The sequence below is a fragment of the Chamaea fasciata genome, unplaced genomic scaffold, assembly GCF_029207755.1.
Source record: "Chamaea fasciata isolate MVZ Bird 193981 ecotype frontalis unplaced genomic scaffold, bChaFas1.0.hap1 SCAF_2, whole genome shotgun sequence".
Taxonomy (NCBI): domain Eukaryota; kingdom Metazoa; phylum Chordata; class Aves; order Passeriformes; family Sylviidae; genus Chamaea; species Chamaea fasciata.
Window position 1 is genome coordinate 103,390,707 of NW_027094087.1, and position 23,093 is coordinate 103,413,799.

General features: G+C 42.7%; 1 protein-coding gene across 3 annotated transcripts in view; it reads right to left on the reverse strand.

Moving 5' to 3' along the window:
- Positions 1-21,529, reverse strand: part of PCYT1B (phosphate cytidylyltransferase 1B, choline) — a 41,334-nt gene extending 19,805 nt beyond the window's left edge. For 2 of the 3 annotated variants that reach the window (XM_066176962.1, XM_066176964.1), the window contains exon 1: positions 11,934-12,106. In XM_066176962.1, coding sequence (XP_066033059.1) covers positions 11,934-12,035 — 102 coding nt within the window. In that variant the 5' untranslated portion in view covers positions 12,036-12,106. Of the gene's footprint in view, positions 1-11,933; positions 12,107-21,262 lie in introns of those variants that run through there. The other variant, XM_066176963.1, reaches the window with a different exon arrangement.
- Positions 21,530-23,093: the final 1,564 nt, after the last annotated feature.

Here is a 23,093-nt window from a genome sequence, read left to right on the forward strand (position 1 = left end):
AGCTTAACCCCTCTCAGTGACACTGAAGGCTGAGGAAAAATGTATTCTCTTACCTGGAACAGCTGGGAAAACTAACTGGGACCTAGAATGCTGCAAATGAGCTACCTCTTAACAAGCACCCTTCCTACCACTGGCATCAGTACAGTTAATTGGGAGTAGAGGATGTTGTGGTTTTAGTCAGAATCTCCTATAATTTTAAGGAGCCATCCAGAATAAAGGCAAGGATGCAACCTTAAGTTCCATTTACCAAGAGCTGACTCAGCCACAACTCCTTTCTGGTCTGACACATTCTGTAATAGTACTAAAATACTCTAACTCTGATCAGAGCACCACCACAAGGGTACTTGCTCTGAGGAGCTTATAACCTAAAGATATGAGACAGTGTGAGGATGTGTGAAGACTGACGTGGTGTTATCTGTCAGAAACTTGATTACTGAATTTGTATTTTCTGCCCATGTCTATGTAGGAAGTTATCAGCCATCAGACCCTCAGATATTTATTATCTGCCATATGGTCTGATAAGAAAAAAACACACTTCTACAGCTTTTGGCTTGAAATTTTTACGAAAACAGCTGAGTTTTGGTTTGCTTTGTTTTTGAGATGAAGTGGTGGTTGGGAAAAGCCAAAGGAAATCTGTCGCTTAGCCTCCACCATGATTTAATGGGGAGTTCATGGCTGTGCAGTTGTGCAGCTGTGGCTTGGTTGGGTTTTGACAGTGACCATTTGATGCACAGGTGTCACACCAGTTTGAGTACCCATGGATGATCATAACAGCATCCCTTTTTGCCTTTACACTGTTTCTTCAGATTTTTGATGCTGAATGATTAATCACTGAGCATATAGCATTCTTTAGCATCCCTGAGACACTTTAGGGCATGTCATGCCTAATTGTTGCTGATCTCTGGGCTCACTGGTTTGTTGCATGGAAAGCTCAGAGGACAGTAGCAAAACAACAACAAAGACTTAAAGACTCATATCCAGGTCTTTCTGCTGATTTGCTATTCATTTCATTTACTGCAAGTAATATAATTTTATGCAGGTTTCCTTTTTATCCTTTCCATTTTTCTTTCCTTATTTTTTCCCCATACTCTCAAATGTTAAAGGAAATCATCATCATTAGCATCCTCATCATGAAAATCACAGCATCTCTGCACAGACAAGGTTAAAAATGGAGAAACTATGACCAAGGCCAAGTTTCTGTCTGGGTTTCATGGAGGGAAACTGTTCATCAGGCCACCCACACTGCACAGTGTAGAACATTACACATAATCATACAGTGCCAGCTCTTTCCTTTATTTTCTAAATACTGTCTTTTTGCTTCTGGCTTTGCTATTTCTGGGTGCTAATCTGTCTTTTTATCTCCAAGCAAGGTCAAGTTCCATGGCAGCCCATACAGCCTGGTTCCTGCCGAGATAAAGAGGAAGGCAGAAATGTTAAAACAATAATGGCTATGGTCTGAGGCCTGCAAGTGGTAATCAGCTCCTAGCTTGGCAGAGCTTGTTTCCTTGGAGGTTATTTGAAGAAAATAGGCCTGGTTTGCAGGAAGATCTCTTTTTCCCCCCAGGCAAACACAGTGGTGCTTTTCATCCCTGTAACCACCTTTGCAACACTGAGATTTTTCTTTCAGTCTCTGCTCACTGGAGAACAACTTCTATCAGCTTCCCATTGGTCCAGCGTTTATATACGTTTGTCATTAAAGCTCACTTTACAGATCAGCGCTTAGAACCAGACCTGTCAATATTCCCTTTATTCTCTGACCTCTCAGTTACTGGATATGAAAATATACCAAATGCAATAGATTAAAATCAGCCATATTCTGTCAAAGCCATACAGAGAAAAGCATAAACACCATGTGCTGACAGATAAAAGGAAATCTATAGCAATAGCTTCCAAATGACTACTCACTACTACTTCATCTGTCCTAGAAAAATTATTGCTAAGCTTAACAAAAACATCTTATGAGGAAAATGAGACTATTTGGTTTGTATGTAAGCCCGTTAGAGAAAATATTTCAAGATATTATTAAAACCTGGAAATACTTTATCAAACCTTTTCAGTTTGTACATAATGACTTGTATTCTTTCCAGTTTCCTGATGGCAATGATTAGAATTGTGAGAAAACAGCAAGTCATTTATACAGCAGGGTTTTCATTTCGGTTAATCCATTAAACTTCTTTTGGAAGTTTGCTAAGTTTTGCCAATAATCAGATGATTAGACAAAGACTTTGCACTTCTGTCTTTCTCTGATAGATTTTCCCCTCATCTCTGCCTTCCTTATATTCTAGGCATTTACGTTTTGCAATTAGTCAACCAAGTGAAATTACTCTTGTATTTTGGACCAAGGTAAGCTCCTGAGACCTGCACCAACCTGTAGTAAGTAATATGTGAGAGAAAGCTTATCACATGTCACAAATGGAGAAGTCATTGTAATACTAGGACTTATTAATGATATTTAATTCAAAAGATGATAGCAGTAAGAGTCTTATTTCCTGAAAATGAAGACGCAGCATTCAGTAAAATGAAGGTATGGGAAACCATCATATTTAGTAACCCTTGCATATTAGCAACTGTTCATTCTATGAGAAGTTTAAATAGTGTCTTATTTGCTTTCTAGGAATTTTGCAAAAGAACTGAATGATGTTCAAGGACATTAAAAGATGGAAGGTAGATGATGGGGGCTTTCCCAGCAAGCGCCTCACAGTTCCATACATTGCACCAGAAACGGAACCCACGGCTCTTTAGGGTGAGACAGCAGCCCAGAGAAGAGAGCACAGTGTGGCTGGTAGCCCTGAGCTGGTTCTGGGGCCAGGACACTTCATGAGGAAACCTTACATGACAGCTAGACACACCTTATTTTCAGGTGTATGATGATGCTGCCCTTTTATTATCACTCTTCAGTCTCCTGGGCATAAGAATAATGTTGGAATGTAATGTTAAAACACTCATGCTTGTGTTTCTAATGATTAAAAGGAAAGTCGGTGATTTGTAGAGGAAGAGGAGTCCTACCACTGAAATAACAGATCAAGAACACAAGCACCTCCACACCTTTTCTTTTGTTTACTGCCTGCTGTATTATTGTTTGCTTTCTTTCTGTATGTTTGGTAGTTGGGCTGGGTTTTTTACACAGCAGCAAGGAAGACAGAAACATTCTTTCAAGTAGGCAAACGTAGACCCAGCCAAGCCAGAGTGCACCTGCCTTTATAACTCTGCTGCAGGGTGACAGTATGAAACACAGGTAATGGAAGAAGCTACTGTTTGGTTTTGGTTTTGTTGGTTTGTTTTTTTTTTTTAATTCATGCAACTACAGTGCCTGGTCTCCTCTTCATGGTAAAGTTCTACTGTCATCTAAGATTTTGGCATCAACAAAGGTCAATGAAATTTCAGACCATGAACCAGTACAGCTACAGAGGCAACATTTGATAAAGCAGGCTGGGCCTGTGCTTATGAAAGGAATAAACTGGCAGGGAAATTCTGTGGGAGGTCTGATGCTGTAACCACCTTTTGTCTTAGAGGCAGTATTTAAAACAGAGAAGTGATTTCACTGGAACAAATCACATGGGTAGGGTCTACCTATATGAGAAACGATTATCTTGGGAACCTGCTCCTGATGTTGGGAAATAATAATTACAGAGCAGGAAATGCTGATGTCAGTTTCAAGGAATATTTAAGAAAAACGCCTATCAAAACTACTGAAAAGTAAGTATGTGCCAAGTTTCTGAGGTATGAACGCTTCTTGTAAGTGGAAAGGCTGTGTTAAGGACTACCAAGGTCTTCCCTTAGAGGTTCAGGGAGCAAACACTGTCGAAAAGGAAAACCATGCTGTCTCCTACTTGTTTCGTTTGGGTCAGTAACCTTGATCCAAACAGGTAAATTTATGAGCATTTAAGCTGCAATTGCATGTCACTGGTGGTGGTACCCTGGTAAACTTTTTACAAACAGTTCTAATATCAATGCTGGGATCAAAAAAGTCTAGCCTGTTTTCTCACAGTTCTGCTGACTCAGGGAGGTGGATGTAAACTAAAAATATTGCAAACCAACCTTATAAGAACAGTAACTTCAGCATTCTGTTTGCAAGCATTTCAAATTATCTTTGTTGCTCTTTCAGGGCTTTATCTTCACTCAAATATACTTTGCTCATCATAAGTATTAAGTCAGTAATTAAGTGCAAGATGCAATTACAAATTGAAGATACTGCAGAAGAAAAGCAGCTTTCACTGCCTTTTGAAGAAGTATAATGATATATATATATGTAGAGATTCATAGATTATGAAACTAGAACAACTATTATGTAATCTAATCTAATATTTGCAAAAGGCCAAAGAATTTTATGACAAGACTCCTGCATGACAGCCATGACTTTTGACTGAACTGGAACACGTTATTTAGAAAACAAAACCATCCCAGAGGTAAGGGTGAGCCCCAAGTCAAGCAGAGTTCAAGTGAAAGAGCAGCCAATGAAGCACCTCAACCTCCAGGAACACCAGCTGGAAGCAAAATGCAACCCTTGACAACCCATCCACCTGAGCCCGCCCCCCTGGCATGGCTGGAAGGAGCTCTGTGTGCCAGTGATCCAGGCAGGACTCACTGAAACACCAAACTGCAGCCAGGGCACTGTGAAGCTCCTGAGCCTGGATGTTCTTCTGTCCCGATGGCTACAGACTGGCAAGTTGTCAGATATCCCAGCACTGAGGAAAGATGCACGGCATTCCAGGACAAAGAAGCCTGTGGCCCCTACAAAGGGGCACCAGTTGCCAATCATCAGCCTGCACCACCATGGGGCATTTGCAACTCAATGCCCAGTGGCAAGTGCTTGCTGGCCCAGGAGTAATGCTGAAGGTTGGCCATGGTTAACAGACCAAAAACGTGTAACCACTGCTCTAATGCCACTCTGTGTTTTACTGATCAATTCAGTGGGAATAACATCAACTCCTGTGTTCTGAATGTCTATTATGCATTCTTTTTACTTGTACATTACTGTATAGAATCACAGAATGATGAAGGTTGGAAAAGAGCTTTGAGATCATCCAGTCCAACTGTTAACCCAGCACTACCACTGTAAGCCCTAAACCACCAAAACACATCACCCAGTGCCAGATCCAGATGCCTCTTGAGCACCTTCAGGGATGGTGACTCCACATTCCTGGGCAACCTATTCCAATGTCTGACCATGATAACACTGAAAAAAATTTTTCTAATATCTAATCTGAATCTCCTCTGTCTCAGTTTAAGGCCATTTCCTCTGGGGCACTCACTGCATGCACAACAGAGGAGACTGGCTCTCACTTGACTACACTGTTCTTTCAGGCACTTGTAGAGAGCAGTGAGCTTCTTCCTGAGCCTCCTCAGGACTACACAAACACAGCTCCCTCTGCCATTCCTCACAGGATACATACCAGACCCTCCATGACCCTTGCTGCCCTTCTCTGGACACACTCCAGCACCTCAGTATCTTTCTGAAGTGAGGGGCCCAGAACTGGCTGGACACAGTACTCACAGCATGGCCTCACCAGTGTTGAGTAAGGGTGACAATCACTGCCGTGGTCCTGCTGGCCACACTATTGCTGACACAGGCCAGGCGCCATTGGCCTTCTTGGCCACCTGGGCACAGCTGGCTCATGCTCAGCTGGCTGGTGACCAGCACCCCAAGCTCCTTTCTGCTGGGCAGCTCTCAAGTGACTCTGCCTCCAGCCTGGAATTAGCATGGGGCTGTTATGAGTTAAGTGCAGGACCAGGCACTTTCCCTTATAGAGCTCCTGTCCTCATCCCATTGATGAGTCTGTCCAGGTCCCTCTGTAGACCCTTGCTGCCCTCAAGGAGATCAACACTCCCACCCCACTTTGTGTCATTTGCAAATTTACCTGATATATCGCTAAAAGAACCCAACTCTGCTTTAACACAGGCAAGGGTTCATCCCCTGAAAGCAACTCAGTTATGCAGTTAAACTATTGGGTGAATTTGGCCCAATAATCAATCTCTACTTGTGCTTCTTTACAGAGATACTTTACATTCATCAATTATTTCATGTCAGAAGTAGGACAGCATTTTGTATAAACCATTACTCAGAACGAGCAAAAGCAAAGAAACCCCAAACCTTTTTTTCCTCTTGCACAGGAAACACATTCTGCAGTTCCTCAGCTGTCAGCAGAAAAATTCTGGGAAGATCTGTTTACCCATAGGGAGGGCAATGGGCTTTTTTACAAGATCCCTGATTCATCCAGTGCCTTTCTCAAGAGGTTTTCACCTTACACCATCTGTTTGTATGTGTGTAAAACAGGAATGCAGATCACATGGAAACAAAGGACACACTGGGATAGACAGTTCTGGCTGTACTGAGTGTTTGTGTATGATTGTGGATGTGTGAGTACACACTACACATATTCCTGCCTATGTAGTCAGTATTTGCCTCCTAATTCTGTATTTCTTCTGCTCGACATCCATGCATGTGCTGAGTTCTTTTCACATCTTACACATATGTTATAATATAATGTTGTCTATGTTCCTGAGGAGGGAGCAGAGAGAATCTATTTACAGTGTTTTTCCACTCCTTTCTAAAGATATGATACAAACCTTTGTAGTAATGATAACAGCACAATTTAAGAAGCTGGTAATATTCTCCTAATAAAACCTGTTTCTAAAATATCACTGCATTTGCAAGCACAGAATGCAGTATTTAGTATGTAATGTTTTCTCCCTGTATTTTAGAGTAATTTCTGATTCCTGAAAAGATCTGTAGCTCTGTGCATGTGACAAATATGTATTGCATGGTGTTTTTCCAGCACTATAGCATTTCAGAATGTATATAAACTGCATGTCCTGACGTAATATGGGGAAATCTAAGCAGATATTTCATGTCTACGGAAAATCTATTTCTTTAAAGTGCAGCAAAAATTGCTACATGTCTCCAAGCACAAACCTCACTTGGCACATTTTTATGGGTTTGTGGTTTTATATAGTAGCCAACATTTATAAAAATGAAAATTAATCCAGAGCAAAACCCGAACTTCTAGAGGACCAAATAAATATTTAGTCAAATAACGTAATTTTGGGTTCCTTAAATGTAAGGCTATTTACATATTTATTTATGCTTAATTCCACATTAAAGTAAACAGATGGCAGACCCCCTGTCATAACATCACGTGAGAGAGAAACAGATGCATGGGACACTTTTTAACCACAATAAACCCTCCTTACATTAATCATTGGCTCCTCTGATTAAAATTGCCTTCCAGTGATATAGGAAAGATGAATATGAAAATCTATGAAAGCCCATGGAAATAAAATACTGAAATGATTCTAGGGGTTGCATCAGAACCTCTTAAAACATTCTTTGTAAATATGAAGGGATGAAAATACAGGAATCCAATACATGCACACTTTCCTAGCAATTATTTCAGATTTTGTTGTTTGAGTTCATCACTTAGCAGCAGCAACAACAAATTGTCTAAAGAAGCAGAGTGAACTGCTTGAAGCATTATACAGCTCCAGTGTGTACAAACACTAAAATTTTCTCCTCTACTCTTCAATAAAAAAAAACAGTTTTCCGAATGTACTTGAATAATTGGAAAAAAATTTGAATTAACATGCTCTCATTTTTCTAAAAAAATCAAGAAAATAAACAAAATGGCTAAAGCAGCTGATACCTAAAATTATGTGAGAAGTCATATTCAGCTGTACTTTAGTCTCATTCTCCAAGCACTGTAGATTCAGTGGCCCCAAGATACTTAATACCTAATTCCTGTTGATCTGTAAAAGCCTGTAGTTCTGAATCTCCCAACACTAGAGAAGTAAACCTGGCCTTTGGAGCAGTGCTGGGATTGCAAGGGTGAGCCTCAAATGGCCGTGACACTCGCAGTGCCTTGGCAAAACATGCTTCATCTGCCATATGGAGGGACAAAGTGTCCAGCTAGCCTGTCCATGCAATGATGGTGGAAAAAAGCCCGCAATGAACTATTTGGGTACTTCCACACAGGGCCCCAGTGCCACTTCCTGCACAAGAAATGAGAGCTGGCCAGCTTCAGCTGCCTGAGAACAGATATCCAAGGGCAGTAGGCATGTCAAGTATCCTTGAAGAGCCCAGTATTTGCACTGTCTAGGGCAGAGCAGACAGAACAAAAAGCACTTACCTGCTTCTTTACATCATCTTAAAGATAGATTAATTTTAAATTAATGAAAACTGCTGCTTAATTTCTCCTGCCTTGCCCTCTACCCACTGATGCCCCTGTGAGCACAGGCCAAACCAACCACATACCCACCAGTCTACTCCCTCTTCTCCCCTGTAATAATTGTAAGTTCACCCCAGGTAATTCAGGTGGGTTTCTGCTTATCTGGTTTCTTGAATTAAGTACTGTGATGGAAATGTAAGTTGCATTGCCCTGCATTCTCTCAACTTATCTAACCCTAAGTTAGGCTCTGACAGTTTTGAAAGTGAGACATTGGTTCCCAGGTCCTAAGAGCACTTTGCTTTCCCCGATGTTTCCATTGATGACTGTGTTGGATGACAGAGACATGAAATACAAGGAAAAGAAGCTCTCAGCATGTTCAAGGGAAAGATGAGACCAAGGAGTACATTCTGAAGTTTGTTTTCAAGTAAGTTTCAATTTGGGTTTGCTTTATCTGCAGCACTGCCCTTATAAATTGCCATTGTTTTCTTTTATGAAAGATGTTGCATGGAACTGTCTTCCTGAACAAAGTGTGCTGAAATGGCTGTTTCTTTCAGGTGAGGGTTAGTAATTTTCAAAGGACACACCAATCCTTCAAGGAGCTACACATGTGGCACCAAAGTCAAACTCTTGATCCCAAGTGACATAAATAAATTATTAAAAAAAAAAAAAGGCAAATCATTTCACAAGGTTTTGTATTTCCTCTTTTTTATTTCCTGCCCTGGTATCTCTCAGTCAAACTAAGAGCTTTCCATTGTAGTACTGATGCACACAGGCAAACCCTAAGGGCAGGATTCCCAGGCTGAGATCCACAACCCAGCAGTACTCTGCAGCTCACTGAAAGTTATCCAGGGACAACTGCCATACCATGAATGTGTGGCATGGTATGACCAGAGGTCATGCTTATCCCACTGGAAACAGTGAAAGCTCCCATGACCAAACCATGCTCATTCTGAGGCTTAAAATATGAACGTGACTGCAGCAGATGACAAAGTGGCCTAACACAGTAGTTTGGTCTGGATGAGAAAAAGGATAAATGCAAAAGGATGCAAACCAGGATTGGAGAAACGCTATTTGTGAGGTTTTATCTTCTTGGCTACAAAACTCCTAAAATCACCACTATGAATAAAACCTGTGATTCTGATGAGCTTGTTTCTCTTTTGTGCATTGAGACCAAGATGTGTGGGGTCACTCAGAGATATTTTCCTGGCATTAAGGTACATGGAAGTTGAGAACATAAAGAAGGCAAAGATTAAGTCAGAGATGGAGCAGAGGAATTGACTGAAGCAACACAAATGCTCATTAATGTTCCAGCGGGTTAAGAAAATGCACAGAGTGTCTTGGGAAAAAATTAACAGCAATTTATAATCACAACAGCACCAGGCACTGGAAAACATCAGGTTTCAATGTACATTGAAACTTATCCTAGAATTGCCTTCAATGTCCCCTGATTTCCTGATCTTTGAAGGACACAGGTTCTTTAGTCCTAATGGAACAGTTCCTGACAAGCTAGCAGACTTCATAACCTAAAATCAGAGGTCTAATGGCAGATATCCATTAAAAATATTCACAGTTTTAAAGAAATAATTCCTGTTTCAATGGAAAGGACAACAACAGTTTCAGAAAAGACCCAAGCTCTTTTTTCTACTTTCTAAAATTTGAGGTGATTTCTCAAGAAAAAACTGCTTCCTACAACTTAGCCTATATACAACCTGAAAGCCCAGATAACTAATTTCAGAGATGTGTGAGACCCAATGAACAGCATTAAAAAGCCATCTGTAATTATCACAGACTTACTAGCAGTTATATCATTCTGAGGTACCAAAGCCATCCTGAGGTACCATCCTGAGGTCCAAACAATACTAAACTGTTATCCGAGACACCCTCTTTCCTTTACAGTAATAATCCAGGTGACAGGGTTATTGGCCCACCACTGCACATGCTGCCTTCAAAGGATGAGATCCTACCGAGTACTGAAGATCTTAAAAGCTGTCTGATAGGAACCTGATGTCCATGTTATCAGACTGTCTGTCAAGGGGTGATTCACTTTAACTCTTCAGAACAGCTGCCCTTAATTCTTCTCACCCCAGACACTGCTGACTACACTTGTTTGCCTCACTCCTTATGCTCTGAGTTCAGTGGATTGCATTATACTGCACCAGGCAACTTTTTTCTTAGCCTGAAAGTTACATAGATCTGATGAGGTATCACTTCATAAGGGCACACTTTCCACAAACATTTATTTAAAACGTCTCCATTGTCCGTTATTGGTACTCAGGAAGATCCAAAACATTATAATGAATTCATGCTTCATTCATGTACTCTGTCACTCCAATTCCCACAGAAATGATACCAGAATGCATGATACTGTAAATACTGGTATCATATTGTCACTCCTTTATTTAAAATCTTTTAAAATGTTAGACTACACAGAGTAATATATTCAAACAGGTTGTTATACCTGAGCTTTCGACAGAGAAATCTTAGACAGGCTGTACGAACACACTGCAGTAACTACACCTGAGCTAACTTTCTGTATTCAAACAGTTCCAAAAGCCTTCCATGAACAAATTAACAGTCTTCTTTAAAGCTGAATCCAATTATAACATGAGCAAGAAGAAAACATTAATTCAGGTCAGCTCCAATGACTGTTGCTATTTTTTGTAATATCAGAACAATGTCTCAACTATAGTGTTGAATTTAATTACTGAAGTTTGATGTTTAAATATGTTTTAATTAGCACTGCAACTGAGTTCTGGTGTTAAATGATCTAATTTCCAGTACTAAACTGTTGCATACAACATGCATTTTCACATCTTGATACTGCCTCCACAATTCCGTGATTGCAATTATGTATTGTTATTATTAACTTTCTACCACCTCACCAATGGTGTATACCACGCTGGGGTAAGGAAAGATCTTTCCTGGTGGGAATAATAACAGATTTAAATAAGAAGCAAGGAGACACTCGAAATATTTTAAATGACCACATGAAAAGAAGGACAACTCTCAGAACCTGAACTCATGGGGTACAGCTGCCTTGTAAAGCTGCCTACGCGGTCTGAGGGAGTCTTTAAGCAAAGAACATCAGAGCAGTTACTTTAAGTGTCCTTCTCCCGGCCCTCCCGCATTCTCCTGTCCCCCCAAAAGCCGCAGCTCTCCGGGACTTTCTTCTTCCTTACACATCCTGAATCGAACCGGCAACTCCTCACCGGACTCTTAAAAGTTGAGAAAAGCGGGATTTGCCATTCCTGGGCGCGGTAACCCGTCCGAGAGCCGGCCCGCAGGGCAGGGGAACTGAGGAACGCGGGGGGGGCCATTCCCAGCGGGAGAGGCTGGGACCGGCCATCGCTCCCCGCCACCGGCTCCTTGGAGCGCGGGCCGCTCCTGTGCATTCGCTACTGGAAACAGGCAGCTTTTCAGACCGTGACACGGCTTGGCCACCACACGTCTCCCGCCACCCGCACACATGCGGCAGCCGCGCGGTGCCCGGGCGCGCCAGGACCCGCCGGGAGCGCGGGGGATGCGGGCTTCTAACGGGCAGACCAGGAATCCTCCCCGGCTGTCACCGCACTGCCCCGAGTTCCGGCACAGCACGGCACGGCACAGCCCACCTCGGACAGTCTCCGCTCGCCCTTTCCCTGGCGTTGCACAAAGGGACCCGCCGTGAGGCGGCACCGGCCGCCCGAGGGCTCCCTCCCTCGCCCCCGGCCCGGCGGCCCGGCAGCACCCGGGGCGGCTCGAGCGGGTGGGCCGCGGCCGGGCCCGACTCACCAGGCGCGGCTGTGGGCAGGTGTGTTCCAGCTCCTCCATGGTCCCGGAGGGGGATTTGGGGATGCCTGTTCCTGACTCAGCACCGGCCGCACGCACTGGCATGGCCGCCGCCCGGGCCCGCCCGGCGCGGGGGGTCTCCCCGGGAGCCGCCCGGGGGCTCGGCCGCTCGCGTCGCCACGGCAACCGGCGGGCCCCGCCCCGCTCCGCGCGCGGAGGGCGGGACAGGCTCATTTGCATGCGAGCTCCTGGTTGGCTACTGCCCCGCCGCGCCACCGCGCGCTGCCCGCGGCGGCTCCGCGGGCGGGCCCCGCCCCCGCGAGTCTCAGGAGGCCGGACCGGGCGAGGCTGGAGGGGAGCGCGGAGTCACCGGCTCCGACCGCCCGGCTCGAACGGGGCCGTGCCACAGCACATGGCACAGGACTGGGAACAGAAGGTTCTTGAACATCTCCCGTGAGGGAGACCGCACAACTTCTCTGGGCAATCTGTTCCACGGACCGGTCACCTGCACAGTAAAGAAGTTCTTCCTCATGTTCAGGTAGAATTTCCTGTGCATCAGTTTCCGCCCGTTGCCTCTTGTCCTAAGCCTGGCAACCCCGAGAGGAATCTTCAAAAGGCTCCGTCCTCTTGGCGCCCTCTCTTTAGATATTTATACACATTAATGAGGTTCCCTCTCAGTCGTCTCTTGTAGACGCTGAACGGGCCCAACTTCCTCAGCTTTTCCTTGTTAAAGAGATGCTCCAGTCCCTTAATCATATTTGTTGCCATCCACTGGACCCGCTCCAGGATCTCCATGTCTCTCTTGTGCTGAGGAGCCCAGAACTGGCCACAGCACTCCAGATACACTCATCTCACCGGGGCTGAGCGCAGGGGCAGGATCACCTCCCTGACCTGCTGGCAGTGCTCTCCCTAATGCACCCCGGGATCCCACTGCCCTGTTGGCCCCAGGACACTGCTGGCTCAAATCCCGAACCGCGTTCCGAGCGCGGCAGGCGCGGGCAGTGCCGGAGCGGCGCGGGGCCCTTGGGAGGCAGCGCCGCACCAGGAGCCGCATCGTGTGTCCGCCCCGACCCCGGGCGCCGCGGCATAGCCGGGCCGGGCGGCCTCGGCAGCCGCTCAGGGCGAGCCGCGGTGAGGTTTGGCTGGCTCAGAAGCAGCCGGAGGCGGGCGGTGCTGACCGGACAGCTCCCGCCTGCCGCGCCGCGCTCCCGGGGCGCCTGCACCGCTGAGCTGCCCGGGAGCGACCGCCCGCTCCCCGCCCCGGGGAGGAGCACGGCGCTGGGAGTACCAAATTCTTGGGGCTGGAGAAATTAATTGCCTTTTAGTGAAATCTTTATAACAGTTTTGGCAAAAGCGCCGTTCTGTTCTGTCGAGAGATGGATGAAGAACACGTCTGTTATGGTAGCAGCTCTCTAAATGCAGCAAAATGCTTCTAATCATAGGCAAATTCAGAGCTCCCAGACCCGTCACATGGAACCTGGCTGACACCTGCCCAGGAGCCACGACTACATCTTCGGTTGTGCTGTACAAGCTGCTTCAACACACACAACTGTAGCTTCTACACTGCTGAAGTGAAATTACCATCCTTCTTACCCTTAAATAGCAGGAGAATATGACCAAGATAATATAAAGCCAAAAATTTTTAGGACAGAGAAGCTCCATAAGCTATTATTAACCTTGACAGAATCAAGAAAGTGGATTTCAGTAACACTTAGCTTAGTGGGCACTGTACATTTTTAAAAATCAGACTTCACCAGAGGACACGAGCATCTAAGGCCATCCAGACCTGTGAGGAGTTACAAGAGAATTGTGCCTCAGGGTCTTTCCCCTTGAGACCCAAATTTCAAAGGTATTTATCTTTTGCACATCTTCAAAGAAAACCAAGAGTAATACAAAAATGTATGAACTAGGTGAAAGGGGTATATAAGTAAATAAGAGGAGATGAGAAGGAAAGTAGAAAAAAAAGAGAATGTCAAAAGAAAGAATGAGACAGCTGTCAAGAAAAAAGGAAAATGCATGTCAAAAGAGGTGAGAAAGCAAGAAAAACAAGTAGCCAAACTAAGTGAATCTCACAGCTGAATCTTTTCCTTATTAAGTATGTTCCTTTATCAGTGATTCTGCAAGAACTACTCACACATTATGGAAAGCATACTCAAGGGAAATGATTAAACCATGATTAATGCAGCACTCGGCCTGAAATTTGTAGCTCATTTTCTTAGGAAAAATATTTGCAGGAGTGTTACGCTGTTAGAAGAATATTTGGACAGCACAGATGAGCAATACTAGGACTGGAGCAGCCAAAGGTAGCAGGCAGCCCTTATATAAAGGCAGCCACATATGCCAGCTCTTCAGAGGTTGGTGCTGGTGTCCTGAAGGAGTAGCACCAGGTATGCATATATCCATGTCCAGCCCTCCCTGACCAGGCAGGTGCATGGAAATAGAGATGAAAGGAAAGCAGACTTTCTTGAAGTTGGATGATTGCCAATATACTGGAAATGTAAATTCCTTTGCTTTCTATTTCTTTTGAGTATGAAAGGCCGAATTTCATCTTTGCTTTCATGCTGAGAGTGTGCTATTGACTCCAGCTGCATTTTGATTCATCTTCTCTGCAGATAGGTTTTTCCATATACATGTAACATTACAGAATGATGTCTCTCTTGTGGTAGTGTTATCACCTATCTAAGCTGGGCCAGAATTTCAAAGTGGAAGTGGAATACTTTTCATGCTGCTTATTTAATTTTCATCTCTGGTAAATACTTTATGTATTCTGTCCTTCTGTTTGAAGAGCATGAAAAAAAATATTGTGTGCCTCATTACAAGAGAGAGAGGAAGCTGAAATAATGGCAGAGAGAACGATGTAGGGTCTGTCACGTCTGTCCAAATGGAATTTGTCAAGAAATCTTAGTCAACATATTGGATATCTTGAATAAGGTATCCTAAACTGCATCTTCTAGCTGTTGGGGCTACATGAGCTTTCAAAATCTGGAGTGTGTCTTCTTTACTCTCTAAAATAAATAAATACAAATTCAGTTTGATTGGAAAAGCTCAACAGATGGTCCTCTGTGAATCTTTACAAGTCACCTAGCTTTTAAAAGAACAGTGGAGCAAGAGTCATGAATGGGGAGATTCACACTCTAATTTCTTTTCTGTAACCAATATCCTGTGCCAGGCTGATCATGGTCTCCTGGGCAGCCTCCTGCCATTTCTTCACAAGCAACAGGGCCACATCACCGTGGACTTTAACGACTGAGCTCTTTGCAACAGCTGCTTGGGTTGAACAGACATCTGATGCATAAAACTCTTATCCCAGGGTGTATAAATTACAGGCAAACAAGCCAGGAAACCATGATCCCAATCCTCCTACCACTAATTTCAAGGTCTGAATTGAATAGGCACCAAACAGGGAAAAACCTCAGTTGTTAGGAAGGTTCCACCTGATACATAGTGGTTTGGGGTTTTTTTTATACTGAACTTCAGTTCTCAAACTGCAACAATTTAATTATTAAAAAAAAATTAAAAATGTTTAGATGTTACATTTAAGTCCTCTCATTTCTCAGACTAAAAGTATGATTCCTCTCTGAGCTTCATGGATCTCAAGCACCAGTTAGCACAGCAGAAGCTGCATTTAAAATAATCTTTGCCCGAGAGAGGCTGGAAAAGTCTTCTGACTTATAATTGAGTCAAAATGAAGACAAGCAGACCCTCACATAATTTCTTCAAAAGTCATCAGGAAACTCTGAAAAAGATGTGTGGTTAAATAGTGTTTTACTTCAAAGCCAAGCATCTACAAGAAAACATAATAGAATAAATTACTGAATATTTAACCCATGAGCTTTAATAAATTTTGCTTCAATTGATATATTTTGGATACTGAAGGTTTCAACTGTAAGATTTCATAAGGTCAAGTGCAAGACTTTGTAAGATGAAGGAATGGTTTATGTCTGGAGCAGATTTACTAAAATACTGTGCTTCTATGTATGTATATATGTGTGCATGAATCCCTGTATTTATGTATCTACGTATCTATCAATGTCATGCTAATTCTAGACATGCTAGAATTAATAGTCAAAAACTGCAGAGAAAGATATCCTGTTGCTGAGATGATCAATTAGTTAAATCATACATTTTTAGGCTGAGATTAGAACCCCACAATGGTTGATTTTTTCCCTCCTGTGTAGGTGGGAAAAAAAAGGTAGAGAATGAAAGATTTGAATTAAACTACAGCCTATAGGTTTTCATTGCCTCCAACAGCAATCATTTTCCTGCTTCCATGTAATGTTGGCTGATACTGTAGCTTTAATTAATTTTTAAGAGCAGTTCATCATTCTAGTGGAATGCACAATGCTTATAAACTATCCTCTTTTTGTCAGAATAAATCAAAAATATTTACTATTTCTTAAATAGTCTTATAAAATGTATGCAGATTTAATCCACAAAGTTTTTCTGGATGCAATGACAGTCCATAAATTATGAAGAGTAAACCCATGGTATTTGGTACAGCATTATTTTATACCTGGTTCTTTCCACAATCCCATAGTGAAGATGGGATAATAAAATTTTAATAAAATCTATGTTCTCAGGATACCTGTATAGAATCAAATTAGTCATTCTTTATGTAAGAGTTTAACTAAAAATGTCATGTTAATTCTGATATGGTTTACATGTAAATCATCTGAAATACACAAATTCTTGAAAATAGTGGCCTTTGGTGATGCCATTCGTCTGTGCTTTGTAGCACTGTTTTGACTAAGTGGGGTTACCCACTTTGGGAGAGGTTCTTCTTGTTCTTGCTCTTTCATGAACTACTTTTATAAGCACTTCTGAGGCAAACAGTGAGAAATCATGGTTGGGTTTTGACCAAGAGGGCATCTGTCTTAATTTCATTCCTCCTGAGTCAGAGAGATGGTCACTGAGTGTGGGAAATGTTCAGTCAGACGGTTCCGTTATTAGATTGTCCTTGCTGATTTTAATTATCAATTAAAACTAATTAAATTGACTAAATGTTGTTAGGAAAGTTGAGGGATTTGAGGGATTCTCAGCAGTGACATTTTATTGATGGATGCTCAGAGGTTAGAAGGCACTTAGATTAGCTAACCTCTGATGGTCCTTCCCTTCCCAGAACTCAAATTATCAATTTAATCCACTCTTAACACTGTTTGCTCTTACTGGAAAGTTTTTCTATATGTTTAACCTGAACCTCCATTGCTGCAAATTACTGCCACTGTTTGCTTTTGCTACTGGACACAGAGAACAGATTTACTCTCCTTGGCTTTTGTATGACTACTGTGGTTAAGATTTTGAAACAATAGTTTGAGGATTTAAAGCAGAAAGCTGACATTCAGCAGGCAGGTTGGCACTTTCGTTACATCTCTTGACTTTTCTAGACTAAGATGTCCCAGCTGCAATAATTTCTCATAGGTCACATGTTATAATCTCTCCATTATCCTCCCTGCTTTAATTTGGGCTCTCTGTAGATTTCTTACAGACTGGTGCAAGCACAGGACTACAGCTGCAACTTTACTGCTACAAGAAATACAATGCTGAATGCTACAGATCTCTCTGCTTTATATATCTCAGTATAAACTTTGTTTAAATGATTCATATTCTCTGCCCTCCTTCTTATCGTTACAGATAAAATATAATTTAAGAAAAATCTCTTTACTATTTACATTTAAACTGTGTTGTTAGCCCTTCTATCCCTCTTTCTCTTCTTCTGGCTTTCCAGATAAACACTCCAATCTCCTTAAATCCACACAAAGCTAAGACTACCTTTCTTGAACATATTTGTATTGCACTCACTTCTATCCATTTTCAATCTCTCTGGCGCTTTCCTTTTCCACCAGCTCAATTTCAAACTTCTTGGACTGAACATCAGTATTCTGTCATGCTATTTTTCCAGGATTTCAAGTCTCCAATACTTTTTTTTTTCCCTTCACTGTTCCTGTCAACTTTTATCTTTCCCTTTGTCAATGTTTCACACAAGTGCCTTTACAGCTTTTTTCTCATACTATTCCAAATGCAAACCTGCCAAGTGAAACATAAGAAATCATATTGTAAACTGCATTTGAGTGATTGTTAGGGGCTCTCATTAATATTTTGGGTACCAAAAACTTAATAACTGGAGAGTTTCATAGTCTGGGTAAAGATACACGCTTTATTTGAAGCAAAACACCTACTCTATGCACTGTAAAATGGCTATCTGGGAGCTAGTATAGTTTTTATTAGTTATTATCTGAATGCCTTACTGTAATAGTTTCTTCCATTTTGCCTAAAGTAGATCAAGTATCAAACTTAACTGGAAAGACCTTTTCTCTCAGGTTCGAAATTACTTTCCTGCTAGTGTCCACAGGAAGAATCAAAAGCTGGACTTGAAAAGAATTAAAAATTTGTGACTTGCTAGTGTTGGAAAGCAAGATCAGATGCCACTGGAACAGCAACACACAAGGAGACACCACCACCAGGCCTGACCTGACTTGTGTTTCTACCTTGCCTGTGGTGATGAGGCAGGTCCAAAATCTTGTATGATGATCTGGACTCTTGGCTGCGCCTGACAGCTCACCCTAGGTCTGTGGGATGTAGCCCTGGGTGTCAAGTCCCCCACCCCCACCAGCCATATCATGTCATTGTCTCCTTGTCCTCATGGAGCAGCTGCCCCTTGCTACACCCTGACAGCTAGATCAGGCCTTCCTAAGTCCTGAGCTGAGCACAGTGGGACCTGGCCCATGGCTGTGTGGGATCTTCTGCAATTCCAATTCCTTCTGTGCCATCAGCCTGACTGGCTTTGGTGTCCTCATGTACTGGGCTGTCCACCCCCAGTTCCTGAGTGAACCTCCTCTCAGAATCCACCTGGCAGTCCTTTGGGGCTGGTCTGTAGGGTTTCTGCTACCCTCTAGTTCCATCTGCTGTGGCCCCTTTCCAGGCCATTTTCCCTGCCCTGGCTGAGTGTCCATAAAGTTATCCACTGACAACCTGCATCAACTAGATCCCTCTCCCCTTTCTGAGCTCTCAAGGTGAGGACACACCTTGTTTGTGGGGAATGGGAATTGCGGTCAAGGCTGTGAGGGCACTGACAGTCCTGGCCAAGCCTCACCTGGGTCTCCTGCCAGCTTTGGGCTCTGAGTTCTGGCCTGTGCTGTTGGTCCTTGCTGGAGCTGAGCTGGAGGAGTGCTGATCTCCATACAAATCAGCCACAGCTGTGCCCTGGCTCCCTACCCTGACCTGGAACCTGCCTTGTTCAATGGACTTGTTTGGTGATTCCCCCCCAGTGGAAGTGTTCAATGCCAGACTGAATTGGGCTTTGAGCAATCTCATCTAGTGGAAGGTGTCCCTGCCTGTGACACAAGGGCTGGAACTAGATCACCTTTAAGGTTTCTTCAAACCCAGATCATTCTACAGCTTGCCTGGTAATCATTAGGCTGCATCTGAGCCAGGTTACCATCACCTGACCTGACCCTGAGTCATGTTTCTGGTTTGTTTTGAGACCAGTCTCATCACCGTGGACTTGTCCTGGCTGATCCTGACTCTCATCTCCAGGCTGCCCTGATCGCAGTCCTCAGGATGGGGGAAAAGGGCCCAGCTTCCTGCCAGGCTCCCCTAGTGCAGGGAGCACTTGGCCCTTGCTGTTTCCCCACAGGGTGAGCACAGCCTTCTCCAGCACTAGTCCAGCACCAGAGCTGTCAGAAGACTTTGCGGCACCTCATGATGCTGTTTTCCTTTCGGCCAAAGGGATGTCAAATAGTGAATGCTGAGAGTATTCACCCTTGGAAGCACATTTGATCTTCAGCCAGGTCTTGAAATGTAACAGCCTCTCTGCAATAATGTTCTGCTTATATATTAATTGTTCATTTTTGTGCAATTGTAAAGAGAGAGTGCTGAAAGTAGTTAAAACAGAGACTTTCATGCTGTGGCAATAACTGCATGCTCTTGAATACCATTGGCATCAGACTTAATTCTTAGACGTTATAATTATGTGAGGGCTCATTTTCTGTGAGTTTGCTTTCACTTGTCTTCCCTATTTAATGTACATTATAATATTTTGTACTTTTCTTCTAGGCTTGAATAGGAATATTGTATTAGGCAAGCAGGTGATGAGATTCTGCTCTCTGTTCCAGTTAGCATAATTCCACCAATTCTGGTCCAGTTACTAGGATTTGCTGTAATTAAACTGCAATCAGAATTGAATGGTGTTTGTTTAAGAAAGAAAAAAAAAAAAAGTGTCTCTGAATGTTCATTCCATAGACTTTTTCTGTTGTAATGGAAATTAATGTGTGTTCTTTTTTCTATTTCACATTTTTATTTCTAAGCCTTAACATCCTAATAACAACTTTATTCTTTTCATCCTGTTGATAGCAAGTAACTCAGGTAGGAAATAAAAAAGAGCTGTGAAGGGAACAAAAGGCATTTAGAGGCCCGTTAAGCAAGGAATTTACCTTTTAAACATAAATGTCTGCATTATCATTATTGATAAACACAAGGAGAAGCATCTGTCTTTTCATACATCTATCAATTTACTATATGTGAAGAGTTTTGAAAGCAAAGATGTCTTGTAAAGTAAGAATTTGAGATTTCTTTTATTTTTAATTTATGAAATCTGTGATTCTTTAGGAGTTTAGTCCCCCAAACAGTTAAATAATTCTTGTTGAAATGTCACATGCATAGCAGAGTTTAGTAAGCAGCTGCAGAAGTGGTCAGAACTGGATGAAATTAGAAGGAAAAACTTTAAGTTAATTTAGGGATAATGTGCATTAATTCAGACCAATGCAAGGATTTAAAGTAAGATAATGAAATACTCCATGTTTGTAGGAAACATACACATAGAACATGTACACTGATATCTTGAGTAGCATGCACACATACACAATTCTCCACAGTCTGTACTTAACAGCAATGCAATAATGTTTAAGCATTTTGAGGTGGACATAGTACAGGTGAATTTGCTATCTTGCTGTCATTCATGATTTACTGGCATTGTTTTTGTACCACCACTCCTAGTTTTAACAGATTTTTTTTCCATCATCAAAAGCATTACCTACCATAAGCTTAATATGTAATGTCAGAATCTGAGAGTTTTAACTTGTCCTACTGTTTTTGCAGCAGATCAAGCACACTCTAGTCATTAAAAGGAAGAGAAAAATAATCCTCAATACAGTAATTATTTTGTCCATTTAAATTAGTTTTGATACTATACTCCATTTGTACTTTCCTATGCTAATGTAAACTACAGTTTACATTGCCTTGGAACACTTGCAATGAGTTTACAGTATTTACTATTATTAACTTACATATTTAAATTACGGTTCAGAGAAAACAAAACAAAAAATACATCTTTTCACCTTGTGTTGAAATCTGTGAGTTTTCTGAGTTTCCTGAGTTTCTTCCTCCATACTGTGTTTTTTGCTGCCTACCATCTTCGTTACTATGCTTGTCTTGCACTTCTCTCTGCAGCTATCACACTTGCCTCGAGGGAATTTTGTTGGCTCTGAACCACCAGAATTCCCACTTCTTGTTCTTAAAAGACAACTGAGCAAAGGTCATGCCAAGTTGTTCTTGTATGGTTGTCCAAAGGGAGGTTAAAGATCAGCTCAAAGCAATCTGCTGTGATAAAGCCTTTAGGAGAGAAAGTCCCAAATCTTGCTGGGTTATTTCCCCTTCCCAAAGCAAAGCCTATCCCTTGCTCCTCCCACCTTTTACTTTTTCCCCCCTGCAGCATTTAAATATGCTTGTTATGCTGTGCTGTGGGAAACAGATGCATTCTTGTTACAGCCAGAGATGAATGTCAGGATTGAACTAGCATCCATGAAAAAGTCTTTTGTTTGATCTGTGCTGTCCCACAGTGGAGCTATGGCAACAACTTCCGTTTGGGAAATTAACTGTATCACTGTGTACCGGCTCAAATCGTGGCATCACCTGAATGACAAACATGCCACTGTTCACATGACAGCTGACAAAGAGTATTGTTTAATTTTAATTAAAAACATTAAAATCCAGCCAATTCAAAAACCCAAAGCATGTGAAGGCTAGGTATCTGTGATATGTGGTGGCATTCTATTTTTAATCAAACTGAAGAATTTAGAGATATTGCTATTTAATAAATGTTTATGTATTGTAGCTTAAAAATTGAGTAACTTCTGATTTTGAATCCACATCATTCTTGGTGATGTGATCTTGTTTTTCGCATGTGTTTAAAAAAAGAAGTAAAGCAGTGTCACACTCCTGTGAAGGAGAGGCTGTGTGTAGATGTTGTTGGTTTAACCTGCCAGGCAGCTAAACAGCCCACAGCCACTCACTCATTCACTCTCCCACCTGCCCCGAGTGGGATGTGGGAGAGAACTAGGGGGAAAACTCAAAGTAAAATATGGGGGTTTGTTGGGGGTTAGGTTCGTTCCTTCTTTCTCTAAAGAATTTTTTCCCCACAAGTTACCAAGGAGACCAAGTGTTGGATACTTGAGAGTACTTAACCGAAACAAAGAGGTGGACAAAATTGGAAGGGGGAGATAACGCAGGTAAAAGACAAAGCTTAAGGCAGCTGCGGGCTTTTCTTTTTCCGGCGTTCAGGGAGAGAGAGAACGGCTGTTGCTGGCTGGAAGAGTTTCACTGTGGCCAAAGGGATCCAGTCCTGAGAAATCTACTATCACCGGTTCGGCCTGAATCCTAAGTTTTCTCTGCCACCCGCGGGAGCTGGTCCAGGCACTGCCTCGCCTTCGGCTTCTTCAGCGCTGCTCCTCTTGCTACAGTGTGACCCTGCACCCCCTGCGCTGCCAGGACATCCTGCCCCTGCCTGTCGGGACACCCTGCCATCCCAGCTACCAGCCCGGGACTTTTCCACTGTTTCAGCTTGGTGCTCTGAGGATCCTGCAGGGACACGGAAACCAAACTGCCCTGGGTTTTGTGAAACAAAGCCCTCAAGGTTCTTGGTACTGTTGTCGTTTGTTATTAATGCTGTAGTTGTTTGGTGGGGTTTTTTTTTGTGTGTGTTTGTTTGCTTTGTATTACATACCAGTAAAGAACTGCTATTCCTATTTCCCAAATCTTTGCCAAAAAGCCTCTGATTGTAATTTTACCTGGCAGATACCCGTCTTCCCAAACCAAGACAGGGTTGAAACAAAAACTTTAATAGGAGAAAAAAGGAAGAGAAAAGAAGAACAACAATAATTAGAATATACA